Source organism: Caloenas nicobarica, chromosome 23 (assembly GCF_036013445.1).
Source record: "Caloenas nicobarica isolate bCalNic1 chromosome 23, bCalNic1.hap1, whole genome shotgun sequence".
NCBI lineage: Eukaryota > Metazoa > Chordata > Aves > Columbiformes > Columbidae > Caloenas > Caloenas nicobarica.
The window spans coordinates 4,041,989-4,055,838 of NC_088267.1; the positions used below are offsets into that span (position 1 = coordinate 4,041,989).

General features: G+C 45.2%; 1 protein-coding gene across 1 annotated transcript in view; it reads left to right on the top strand.

The window, feature by feature from the left end:
* Positions 1 to 13,850, top strand: part of CSMD2 (CUB and Sushi multiple domains 2) — a 225,893-nt gene that overhangs the window by 108,083 nt on the left and 103,960 nt on the right. The window contains 3 exon segments of the mRNA XM_065650363.1: positions 720 to 823; positions 4,692 to 4,804; positions 11,229 to 11,411. Of these exon segments, the coding sequence (XP_065506435.1) occupies positions 720 to 823; positions 4,692 to 4,804; positions 11,229 to 11,411 (400 nt within the window).

A 13,850-nucleotide genomic window follows, 5' to 3' on the forward strand; every position in this document is an offset into this window, starting at 1 on the left:
CCCCCAAATCACATTGTAATTTTCAGTTATTTGGGAATAAGAGAGTTCAGAAGCAGCCAAGAGGCTTGGAACACAAACCTCTCTGCTCCTCGGCGATGGGAAGAGGCTGCAGGATCCGCGGGGGTGGAAGGTTGGGATGGAGCAGGACAGAAGGCGCGGGCAGCAAACAGCTGTGCACAGATGCTGTGGTGCTTGTGTTTGTACACAGCTTGAGGCAATTTCCTCGAGCTACCCCAGTGGTAACTCACGGAAAGTCGTTCTGGTTCTGACGGAAGCTGCTGAAAACCAGGGGAACTTTGAGCAACGCAGAGCCAAAGGAAGACTCTCCGCTTGCTCTGTGGGTAACAAACACGCTGCCTGTATGCACATTCAAATCCATCACCATAATCTCGGGTTTATGAAATAAATAGTAACAGTACCCAGTGAAAATAAAGTGTCCTGAAATCCCAGCACACATATCTTTATCAATAAAGTCATCTAGAAAATCGATAGATAAAGCAGAAAAATCTGAGAGGTAATTTCAGTAAGAGCTCAATGTGTCTGGAAATAATTGCTACAGTGCTATAAAAAGCGAGGACGGTCACCTTTGGTGATGTCCTGAAGATATTAATGCTCTTATAAATTGCTCCTCGATAGACAAACTGATAAATAAACAAGACAAGAGGATCTGCTGGCTGCCTTGGCAGTTGATTCATATTAACATGCTGCATCTTTGCCAGGTTATCAAACTCACCTTTGAAGAATTTGAACTAGAAAGAGGATATGACACTCTGACAGTGGGTGATGGAGGACAAGTCGGGGACCAGAAAACTGTCCTTTACGTGTAAGTAGCATGTCCTTTGTCAGAAATCCAGACCTAAGTTTTGCCTCGCAAGGTGTAGCTGCTGTGTTGGGCCGGAGGAGCCCCCAGTGCTTGCTGGACCTTGCTGGCGGGTTTCTGGGCTGTTATTTTCGGTGGATCTGACTATTCTGGGTGTTCTCTCATCGCATTTTCTTAGGCTCCAGCTGACAGGCTCTTACCTCTTCGCTTCACTTCTCTTGAGCCGCCTTTGTCCCTTGGAGGGAGCCTGAGCATCTGCTATTGTTTTAGGCAGTTTTGAGGTTGGCGAGAGATCTTGGCTGCTCTGAGTATGTGCACACCACAGGTTTTTCCCCCTTTAAACTTTCATCTCTCTCCGAATTTTAGTTTTACATACACAATGTGCTCAACTCTGAACGTGCACCGTGCAAGGGAAGGGGTTCAGGTGGAGGCGGGTCCCTGTGCAGCGTGGGGATAACTCTGGATCTTTCACAACAGCCTCTGGAAAGTGCCACGGCTGAAAAAGAGTGAGCCTTGATCAGCTTTCAGAAAGCTGTTTATTCTCATTAACCTGGTGATGTCGATGGTTCATTTTTGCCCTTCCTCCAGTAAAGTCTCTGTTCCTTTGCTGAAGGGGCAGTGAGAAATCAATTTCTGTACCCTTCAGATGTAATTGTGATAATTGTGTATCATTCGAATCCACTTTACTGAAGAAGCAGTGATTCGGCTATAGCTTTTCTGAATTATTAAAGTAAAATACCGTGTAGCTTTATGGAAATCCAAGATCTAAACTCTTGGAGACCTCAGGGTGCTGGAGCAGGGAAAAGTCACTGTGACTTTCAGAAAGAATATTTGAAGTGATGCACGGGGTGTTGGAACCAGGACCATCAGCACCCACCATCGGTGCCCTCACTTGGAAGACTTTGTTTTTTTCTATCTAATCAAAAATGTAGAAGAACAACCAACTCTCCAGACACTCCTCTAGCAAAGCTGTTGTACTCCTTCCAACTGGTAGAGAGTATTTCATATTGTGATTTTTAATTCCTCCTCTTCACTTGTTTTTCCACATGAATCAGCCTCCCACTCCATTTTCACTTAATGTTTGCTTGTCTTTCTGAAATCTGTTTCTCAGAGGTTTGTTTTGCTATACATCTCATTTCAGAACATGAACACGGGTGGTACTTAGGTCAGGAACTCTAACCTGCAATGTATAGAAATGTAAAGTGTGATTATTGCACAAGCGTTTGTGACTACAGTGTCACAGAACATTTCCCTGCTGATCGTTCAAAACGTGCAAATTACTACCAGGGGAGTAGTTTGTAATAACCTGCTGAAATGATTTCTCCTTCCGTCCCTTTTCGTTTGCCTAAAGCCCGTGAAGATTTTCCTAGGTTTGATTTTAATCATTCCACGTCTTCTCACTCTGTATTAGCTACTCAACACCTTGCCGCTGCACATTTGGAATATCTGAGGTTGTCTGCACGAGGGGCAGCGTCTGGGATCTTCTCCCAGTGCAGGAGAAATTGCTGATGCTGATCCTAACAGGGAATTCGTTTTGATTTTTATTTTAAATCTGGGAATTGAAAACGAATGGAATATGAAGGAGGTGTGAGGACCACAGAAATATTCCATTCGTAATGAGTGTGGCTGAAAGCTCACGGACAACTTTTCTCAGCCCTTGTACCTGCTGTCAGCTGAACTCACGTATCAGGTATATCCCTTGGATACGAACTGTAGGTTTTTTTGGAGGAATCAACACGCGGAAACTTAACGCTGTCAAAGATACAACTTCCAATTTTCTTACTATTCTTCATTTATTCTCGGCTGTTCAAGAGGAACTCGATCCTACAGCCTTTCAAATCAAGAAACACATTCGAATCAACTTTGAGAGCAGCAGACGTTCTCCCAGACTGAGGTATGAGGGACCATTTGTTTCCAGTTTCACTCTCATCCCTGCAAAATGCATCTTGGAGAACATAACAGATTGTTAGACTGAGCTTTCTGACTTGCAGAGAGGGTTTTATTCCCTAAAGTAACAAGCACCCAAATCAATCGTGCAGCTTGTTAAAGTGGAATGGGAAAGCATGCAAAAAGCTTTGAAGCGCCTTTTTCTGAAGATTTTTCTCTCGGTATGTTCCTCATTCCTGCCTGTCTACTGCTTAAATAACTTCAGAAGAATCAACAATAGCACTTCTTCTGCGCTCCCCATCCAACTGTCTGGATGCAAAACAGTCATTAAAACGAGATTACTTCTTAATTTACCAGCACCCGGGGATCGATAAAAATTTCTGATGCAGGTCAAAGCAATAACAGAGCGAAGGCGGGGGCAGAACTGGAAGAGCTTTGATGGGCTTGGGAGACACAAACGTGATTTCAGGGAAAAACACGCTCCAGATGCCACGGCCAAAGCTCGAGCGCTGGCTGGCGTCAGGGGTTATAGTGGTTATAGTGGTTTTACTGGTCCCTGGTGCAAGTATAACTGGGGAAGGTCTCTGGGATGGGGAGGAGAGTTGTGTGTATCGCAGGGTTGGTCCCATTGCCGTTAGATACGTGTGGGGTTCTCAGAAAGACGCTGACACTCGGCAGGTGCCGGTGTTGAGAACGTGGAGCAAGCAGAACAAGCAGCACGACCCTGCGAGCAGCCGTTTGGCTCCACTCGACACAAACAGCGCCCGGCAGCTCAGCCCCGACTGTCTCCGACTTCCCACTAACTGGGAATTGCAGCAGTTCCGCCCGGGGGTTGCAGGTTAGTTATTCGCAGGACCTGTGGCCACGTTCGTTCCTGGGCAGGGTTGGTTTGCGGCGATTCTGCCTTGAGAGATTGGGGATCAGTTTTATCAAGAAGTCGTTCAGGTGCTGCTGTTGTAGTTGAGAATGACGCCAGGCAGAAGCTGTATCTATGCATATGTGTTTAGATTTAAGCAAATATTAGAGGGGAAAAAAGAAAAAAAAAGAAGCCAACCAACTATCCACTTGTGGCAGTTGCACTTAAGGTAGCTTATAAATTTATCACAGATGATACCTTAGCAGGAATAGTATAATGACAAAGTTAAACACTGCCACCAAGGCAACATAACGCGCGTCCTCCCGTAGGAACGATGCTCCCCACGCCGCGCTCCCCCGTTGGCTCAGTGCTGGGGTTGCATGCGGGAGATGAAACCCTAAAGCTGTGCTGAACCGCAACGAGGTGATTAATCCCGCAGGCTGAATGGGCCGCGCACACCTCATTGATATGGATAGATGGGTGACATTTTTCTCCATCTCTCTGCTCTCCGAGGATCCTCGCAGGGCAGGCGATGTCCCCATTGCCTGTACTGCTGGATTAGTGGCACTTGCCAAGGGCTCGCAGGACGTTGAGCAGATTTGAGGCTTGTGCCTTGTCTTCCAGGGGTTTTTTTTGAGAAGCATCTCTGTCAGGATAGAAATGTAGCAGAGAATGTGTTGAAAGTAAATTTTTGTAATGCTAGAAAATACCTGTAAAGGCAGTTGAGAGGATTCAGGCACCGGTACGGCTTCTGGGAATTCTGTTTGCGTATGTTTTGCTTCAGTGAGAAGGGAAATTATTACTATTGATGCTGAATAATATATTGTAATAATGGTACTAGATTGTAATTATTATGGTGGTGATAATAATAACTTGCAGGCCCTCAGCTACAGTAAAAGACAAAGGCTCCTGTTTAGGTGGTGTGCAGAAACACGCTGAGAGGCGCGTCAGTCTTGAAAATCTGTCAGGTTCTTGGACAGTGTTCTGTTTGGGGAGTTTCCTTAATGCTGTTGGCATTGCTCTTGTTATTTTCTGCTGCTGCAGAGGTATATGTGGCCTTTATTTTGGTGGGAAAATAAGTTTGGGGAGACATACAGGCTATTTACTCGTTGTTATTTATTTTTACAGCTTGACAGGCACCACAGTCCCCGACCTCATCGTTAGCACACACCACCAGATGTGGCTCCTCTTCCAGACAGACAGTGTCAGCAACTTGCTGGGATTCAAAGCAACGTATGAAGGTAATCCAAGCATCTTTCTCAAAATCTATCTGTTTTAAAAGTTCAGGGATGAGATGGGTCTAGTCGTTTGGGAGGAAAGGGAGAAGGAAGCTTCTTTAAATATACTGAAGTTCTGCAGATTTTTTTTTTTCTTAAAACTGAAGCTTTGCTCCAGTAAGAACAGCTTTCCCGGGTTCTTTTCCATGAAAGCAGCCTGGCTGGGTGATGCTTCATTGCCAGGTCATCTGCTTTGTTGGAAAAGAGTTGGTGCATTTCAGCTGATGGCAACAGACTGTGTCTGTGGGAGAAAATGAGATCAACTAATCCATGGTTTCAGTAGATTAGTGGCATCGACTACTTTAAACTTTGACTGATCTGGAGTATTACAAGTGAAATAAAAGTTAATGCTGCAATTTTTCAAAAGAAACTAGTTAAATGCCTTAGGATGTGGATGCTGAACTCTGTCATAAGCTTCTGTGTTTACTGTTGTCATAGGTATTTGCAAAACTTAGAGAAAGTGTGTTGGCAAAGTATCACTTCTAACTCATGTCAGTGACTGGTGAGTCTGGCTGGAGATTTTCTTAGATTCCCAGTTTGAGTTGGTTTTAGATTTTTCCAGAAATCTCCCCGTTGTGTGTGAGCAGCCAGGGCCCTCCCCTTGCTCTGCAGAACGTGCTCTCTGCCCGTCCACAGCCAGTGTCTGCGAGGGGACCTTGTTTCCGCGGTGCACACACACAGGAACGCTTCCAATTAGATGTCAGCTGCTTTTTGGCCTTCTTGTCATCTTGAATCTCCTTTCAACGCACGTGAATGCCTTTTGGTTTTCTCTATGACCTGCTGGTACCAGGAATGCCATACCGGTTTTGGGTCCGGTGCTTAAAAGTAGGTGCAGAAATCTTCATCTAGATGTGGGGGCTGCTCCTGAAACCCCTGAGCAGCGGCAGCTTCCACTGACATCAGCAGGAACATTTAAATCTGTTTCTTTCAAGGGCCCTAAATGCCCATTAGCGTTCATTCATTTTTAAAAGTATTTCCTTGGGACTTACCGTGTTTCTGGGAAGTGTCATGTTGTGTTCAGGCTGGGACCTGCCCAAAGTTGTGCTGCCGATTGATGCTGAAGTAACAGTTTGGAGCCCGAAGGGACCTGACCTACCAGCAAACTGAGCCGGACTAAATGCCAGCACGTCCAGGCAGGCTGAACAGGGCCTTGAGGAGGGGACTGGGTCGTGATGATGGAGTATTTACAGGATTGCAGGACCAGGTCAGCAGAAAAATCACAGAGACGTGTAGGTAAGAGATAATGGAACCGAAAGAAGGAAAAGGCAGAACCAGGCTGATTGTCCAGGGAGCATCTTGGTGCTGTTTCAGTCTCGCTGGCTGTGACGGATCCTTGTTGGGCAGAGCTGGTGCTGCTCCGTCCCCGCCAGCTGCGATGGACTGAGCGCTTCCCGGCTCTGCTCGCACATCCCCTCTGCTTTGTCCAGCTCAGCCAAAGGTCACTGTGGACGTGTTCTTTTCAATCTCTTCATAAATCTGATGTATACCCTATAGCGTAGCACATGAAGTTGCAAAGCGTGTGATATAGGGACTTCCTTGCACTGTTGTTCATCTTCTGTGAACTCTGGCTCTATAAGGAGCTCGACTTTTTGCTCCTCTGACTTCTTCGATGTTACTACGTGATCTATAGCAGGGCTGAGCTGCTCTCGCTCCCCGTGACCTCGCCAGTCGGTTTGGGGAATCACCGTTATCATTCACGCTTTGGAGTCCTGTTGTATGGACCTTCCAATGTCAAATGTGCTTCTCCTTCCCCTGCTCTTCAGCACAGCTGCTGCCTGTTTTGCTCTGCTCTTCTATGTCTAATCTCCTAGAAAAGAAAAAAATGGAATGTTCTGCCTCTGCTGTCCCCTGATGAGCCTTAAAGGAGAGACCCTTCCCTGGGCAGTGTCTGTTCTTTGCATGTGTTAAAAAGTAGAGGCTACTCTCTGCCAGTCGTTCGAATCATATTTTTCTAGGCATCCTTGCAGTTTTTGTACAGCAGCTTCATGACCTTGGAAAAGGAATTTGTGCATGAACAAAGAAATACACCCTGTGCCTGAGGTCTGTGCTGGCTCTGTCCTGAGGTTAAGCTAACCTCCAGTTCAGCCAGGTCCTTAAAATTCTTTTCATTTTTGCAAATACTTTGAGTTAAAAAGCAAGACACATTTAAGTAAGAGGCAATTAGCACTTGCGAAATACTTTATGAAATTATATGCAACTTCCTAACGAGTTTCAGTGTCAGTTTTATGGCCACGCTTTTTCCCGGTCGTGAGAGGACAATTACAGCTAATGGAGCTATATAAAGTCAAGACCAAAAATCTGCCTAATAGAAGGGCAGAGTATGTTTAAACAGCCATCTATCCTAAAGCGCGTGAGTTTTAGTGTACATTTTAAGTGTAATGCAATCATAAAGCCTGTTGCTAGTGCTGAAACAGTACTGCGTAAGAGATTTATCGACGCACAGATTCAAGGATCTGTTGGAAGGAGCGTGCAAAGGCAATATCCCATCAAAATGTTAATGTGGGGTTCCTGAGGAGCGGGAGCCAGCCACGTCCTTTTGCTTTGCTCATGATACAGAGGGAGCTTGTTTACACCAGGAGGAGTGTACACAACACAAAGTGTCCGGATCCGGGTTTTTCCAGGTCTATACTGCACCATTGGATGCATTTGGAACAAATGCTCAGCGGGTGTAAATCAGTGTGACAGCATTGATTTTCAATTTAGCTGTGTCAGTCTTTACCAGCTGAGGATCTGGCTCATTAATGTTCATGAAGATTCCTTCTAAATCTCCGATGTCTCAGCTGCAGCCACTTTTATCCTTTTAAACAGACATTCTCTCATAATAGTGAACAATGTTTTTGGACTTCCAGTGCTTGTCAGAAGAAATTTCTATTAAGCTCCACTTTGCTGGCAAAGTCTTTTCTTTCTCAGGACTCTAGCGAGCTGATTGATCTTGCAATTTAGTGCTTGACTTGTGAGAGGGTTACAGCCTCCTGGCTCCTGGGCCTGATCCGCTCCCTCCTCTCCTTTAATCTCAGATGACTTTGAGATACCTTCCCCTTGGAGCCGATTCCTTCCACAGCCATCAAAATGGGTTTTTTTGAAAGCTCCCAGGTCAATCCCTTGTAACAGTTGGGAATAAGTTATTCCTTTAGGTAAGATTTTCAAAAGTTCTTGAGAAATTTAGAGTTCGTTGAAGGAGATTCAGACTCCCATAACCTCATCCGCAATCCTTCCGCAGTTTTGTTCCTCGTCAGACTGAAGGTTCTTGGTCGTCCTCACAGGTGAGATGTGGGGAAAAACATGTTCCTGATGAGCCTGAGCTTATTACAAGCGATAGTATAAAAGTAGGATAGAATTCTGTGGTAAGAGAAACATTAAAACATGAAAGAATAGAACAGAGCCACATCTTAATTTAGCCTTATTACTTTATATTAGAAATATATAAATCTAATTTAAAATTAAAACTAGATTTACAGACACCCCCACATACAAATTTAGTTTGGGTTTCTGTTGGAATTGGGTTAGTTTGGGTGGAGCTGACTAAGGTCTATGTTCTGAACTGCCGGCACGCTGCAGGCAGGGGATGATTAAACAATATTTATTGTGGTTGAAATGCTGACTAAGTGCTTGGCTCTGGAGAGCTTAGCGTTAGAGCTGAGATTCAGCCCCATGGTGCTAAGAGGCTTAGGAGCTCTGCAGAGCTGGAGCCTGAAGATTTTCCTCGACTGACCTTTTTGGTTTTAATGGAATCAGTGCTGCCCAGGGTGTTTGGTTGGATGAGCTCGCTGGGTTTCCACAGCTGGTTCTATATAGATACGTAAATAGAGGGTTCTCTGTATAGATTCCTGCATGCAAGCTGCGTGTAAAGGTGTCCGTACACATGTGTAGATGTCAAATTGGGAACAAACAACGTCTTAAGTTGCCTGATCCTAGGAGACTTAAGGAAAAAGTACACGTATCTGAAACTAATTGTGGTGCTGCTGTTGCTCGGTTGGTTTTCACATCTTCCTGGCCTGCAGCTCTGTCTTTGGGTTTTATCCAGAGAAACGCCCTCGGGTTTCTCTGACAAGCCCAGACAACGTGCAGGTAGTTTGCACTGATTAATGTGTGTATTTATTTTTATTTATGTATTTTTTTTAGGTTCTATATTACCTGACCACCCAATACTGTTGATGGTGGAAGTCTGTCAGAAAACTCGGTGTTTCTATCTTTCCTACTCTGCTTTTCCATTAAATGTATTGACCGGTATCATAAAACTCTAGTGCTGGAATCCTGCTGAACCCACAGACACGAAGGCTTTTAGCTTATGATGTGTTCACCTGAGCTGCTCTCAGGGTCATGTTATGGGAGTTAAGTCTGGTATCAGCCTTCGCAGGAGTGATTTGCCGTTATGCCGCAGGGTCTTAATGAGCCCGCTGGGTTTGGTTTCTGCATTTGTCCTGAAACAGAGGTTGAGATGGGAGGGATGTGGCCAAGATACGTGGAAAGAAGCGGCTTTCCCTCTTAATTTATCCCCTCTTCCTCAGCTTGTTCCATCTTTAGATCCTTTTTATTCTCCTGGTTGGAATTGACAAAAAGAACTAGATAATAGATACACCCTGGTCCTGGTTCCTTCAGATACACACTGATGCTATCGGCTTTCATTGCTTTAAGCAAATCAATTTATGTGTGAAATAGCCTGCGTGAGGTTAAGTGTGTTCTTGAGGGTCTTTTCTGACTAGAGCTACATTTTGCCTGCTTTCCTCAGGTACGGCCCCCACGTGTTCCCACATCCCACTTTTTGTGCCTGTTTTTTCCAGAAACTGGAGTTTTGCTCCCCAAAGCAGCTCCAGCCCCAGCGAAGGGACCGTTTCCCACCCACAAAGAGCACCAGCAGCTGCCGAAGCATTCCCACTGAAACATTTTTCACTCAGAAAATGCCGTTTTGTCAGAAATCCTATCTGCGCTATATAGTATTTGACGGAGAAGTTTTGAAAGATTCATTTCAGGTTGTTTCATTTAAATAGTGTCAAAACACTTGATTTAGATGTTCTTGTTTAGTTTTGACTTTTATTATTCTAATGTGGAAGTGATTTTACTTAAACATTCATCAGGAGAAATGTTTCAATCTTATTGAAGTAACATGTTTTGATATTTCTGAATCATTCATTTTTGGAATTTCTGCCCTGCTAAATATTTCATGAATTTTACCATGCATGAAGAGAAAAGTAGGAACCAGGGGATTTTCTCAGGACAGAAGTTGCATTTTTTTGACCTCCAGAATGTAATAAAACATGCCAGCTTTGTTTGCCCATTGCTAACAGGGAGATGACGTGCACGGTGGGAAATGCAAACTCTAATTCCTCAGTTCTCTCCCATTCTTAAGCCTGCGATTTCACTGTCTGTAGAGATGCTCCAGCTGGGTTCATGCAGTAGGACAGAAAAAGAAGTCATCATATTAATTTATGTTAAATTATTTTAGGGATGTTTCATTATTTGGCAGTGACTTTTCAGTTCAAGATGCACGCAGCAGTAGCAGAAGCTCAGTGCCTTGTTGTGACTTCTATTCAAAATACACCTGTATCTGAGTTGCCTGAAGTCAGCATAATAATGAGGTGTTGTTGTTGCCCAAACCAAATTGGAATATTAGGTGGAATAATGCAAATCTCAGATTACACCATTTTCCTCCGTAAAGAAAATGTCATAAAAGAAGTTTCCAATTTAGTGTAAGAAATTGGAAACGGGGAGAAAAGACAGCGAGACTGATCACAGATGATGGAGATAAAAACTAGAGAACGTGGAAGAGGAGATGGATGTGAAGCGGATGAATGATGTGGGAGCGCTGAGGAGGCTGTAAAGGAATGAAGTTTTGTAGCTAATAGTGATACGGAGCAGGGGGCCCTTTGGAAATGAAATTGTACAGAGTAGAAGATAACAGCAAATCGTGTCTGTGATTGACTTGAAGTCAAAATACACACGCAGCGGGAGATGAACGGTGTGTTTGTGTGCAAGGAGGTGTCGGCTCCGGGACTGCACGCAGGAATGGAGACGGTGGTAGGAAGAGAGGGAGAGATGGCAGATATTCCATCATCAAACACACCCCAACCGTGTCCTCTTTGCCCAAGGTCTTGCAGCAGATGAGGGTCTCCTTGGGTATCGCTGTATTTTTCATTTAGTTGTGATTAATTTAAGGATGAGGTGGCAGGTAGAAGAGGTTGTGAGGGCCTTTTGGCGACAGTGGGGACATTTGTGTGTCAGGGCAGAGACCTGGGCTGCGTTCCGCTGACCCCGTCCCTGGGGACCGGCGCTCCCTGGGGATGCGATGGCATCGCCGGGCGGTGACAAACAGCAGATTTACGACGGGCGTTGCACCAGCTCATCCTCACAGCCTTCCCCACGCAACTGTTGTTTTCTTTCTCTCTTTCAGAGATTGACCAAGGGAGCTGTGGCGACCCCGGGATCCCGGCCTACGGCAGGAGAGAAGGCTCCACCTTCCGCCATGGGGACAGTTTGAAGTTTGAGTGCCAACCCGCCTTTGAGTTGAAGGGCCAGAAAACAATTACCTGCCAAAAGAGTAGCCAGTGGTCTGCTCAGAAACCAGTGTGTGTTTGTAAGTCAGTGAGGAGATGGCTCTAAAACATCTTCGTTACGTGGTGAGATGGTCACGGAACCAGCGTGTTTGTGCTCCATGCCTGGTACCCGGGATGGGGCAGGTTCTGCTGGTGGCAGAGATGTCCCCAAACTGCAGCATCACTCACCTGAAGCCATGGGGAGCGTTGGGTTGGGCTGTTCTCCCAGCACAGGAGGGATGTGCAGCGGGAGCAGCATCCAGATGGAGGTTTGGGCTTCTCTGGGACCGTGTGCACCCCCCTGCCCTCCCAGTGTCTGGTTCAGGTCCCTGCTGGGAGAAAGTTGGCGTGCAAGACAGGAGCCATGGACACACAAAAAAGTTGAAACTTGATGCCGTTTTTGGCCATTTGATTTTCCTTCATTATCTGACAATATTCAGGCTCCCTGCTGCTGGGCTGCAATTTTTAATTTGTTGCATGAGTTCTCAGCAGAAGTTGGATATTATGCTTCCAGTAGTGACTAAAGATAAAATTTTCAGATGTAAATGGGAGTTATATGCGCAGTCCCCATTAGGTTTTAATGGCCTCACTGTCCTTCGAAGATGTATTAGGCAATCTGCTTTATTATATTGACTGAACTTTCACTCAGAAACAATGTTGTATTTGGGCATTACCAAAACTCAGAGCAGTATCTGTATTTTCCCCAACTGGTGACAAGCAAACTCTTCTTTTTGTCTCATCTCCACTTAGTTGGATAAGTTAAAGTCTGTGCCTTTGAACAGATACTGTGGTGTTGGGGAATGAGACTGAACCTAACAAAAAATAGGAAAGGAGAATTCAGTTGAGCAACAGACAGAGGACAAATGTGTGGGGGAAATGGATAGAAAAATGTTAATTTTTAGAAGTGTGTCTTCACTGTGCAGATAGATAGATAATCCAGTACAAAATGTTCATTTGTAGCCTGGCAGGACCTGATCTGTACCAAAGGGGAAAGGAAGCAATTGCTTTGAGTTTTGCCTCTTCCAGATGCCGCGACTCCCTCCCTGCTTGGTTTTCTCTATAAACAAACCAGCTAAAGATGCTGATGAGGAACGTGGAGTTTCCCGGGTTGTCTTGGCAGTGGGAAGTGTTAGACCATTTCTGTGCTTCGCATCAGAAGGGTTTTTGGTTTTTTTTTTTAGTTTCCCAGAAGTTCATACGAATTTGAACAGCTGATGGTTTGGTTGTGGTTCTTGCTGACAGTTTGCAGTGAGACTAAACCCAGAGCTTGTGCCAGTGTGAGAGGACTGGATCATAGTGGTGTAGAAAGGAGACTTTCCGGTAAAGTAGGATTATGTTTTTGTAGGTGGATACTGAACAGGGGCATCAAATCAACAGCCCTTGTAAAGCATAGAACAGGCATGAATCTTTTAGTTAAAGTAATTCCATTGTATTCTGTTCTCTGTGGCCATCCAGCTTCGGATATTTAAAAATCAACAAGACAACATGTAGGTAGTGGAAAAAGTATTTCGTAGCCCTCTCTACACCTTGACTCCCCGGCCTTTTTTCTAGACAGCATCATATTAGTGTGCATGAATTGGAAGAGGTGAAATGACAAAATGTGTAACGTGGCATGAAATCTGTAGTGGGATTAGTGACGATTCTCTGTAAATGTTGGGAGACCATTAAATGTGTTGGGCATGAGGTGGGAAAATCAGGTAACCTGATTTATGTGCTGCTTGTTTGGAATATGCAAACAATTCAGTCCTTCTGATTCTGGCCACAAATGCGTGACAAATGCAGATGGAGATTAACCAGCACGCTGTGGTGCATCCTGCTGTCCTGAGCAAACGATTTATAAGCAGACAGAATTTATTGTGGAGAACTCATTTCCCGGGACTTCGATGGCAAAGCAACACAAACGGTTTAAGTAATGCATCTGCTTATTGCAGTGGGTCCGTAATTTGTGGCTGTCTGTGCCTTCATGATAACAGACCTTCCATCTTCATCCTCTCTGTCGTCATCGCATCCCTTAACTATCCAGTGTGAGCACATAGGGCGCTTGAGGAACTTTGCACGACCCTCTCCGTGCATGTGTTCTGCAAACCCCTGGCTCAGCAAGGTGTCCCGGCCATGCTGCCTGTGCTCAGATTACCTCTGCTGAGCCGAGAATCTGAAACAGCAGCAGCAGAGCCTGGGAACCTGCAGTTCTGTAGCGGGACGGGCAGCACAACCACCCACCCGTCTGTGCTCCGAGCTGGGTGTCTGGGCTCAGCGATGGCTGGAGACTCAGTCTCTTTCTCCCTGTTCTGCAGCACCTCGTAGTGCTCAAATCAGCTTTGTGGTTACTGTTGTTCTCTCTGACACTTGCGTTTTCAAAGTTACAGAACTGTGATGTGTTCAGAGGCCGAGGGGTTCTCATAACCCAGGATAATCCAGGCCATTGCTCTTGCTGTTTTCGGTTTTCTCGAATTCTTGAAGGACAGCAAAATGGGCTTAGG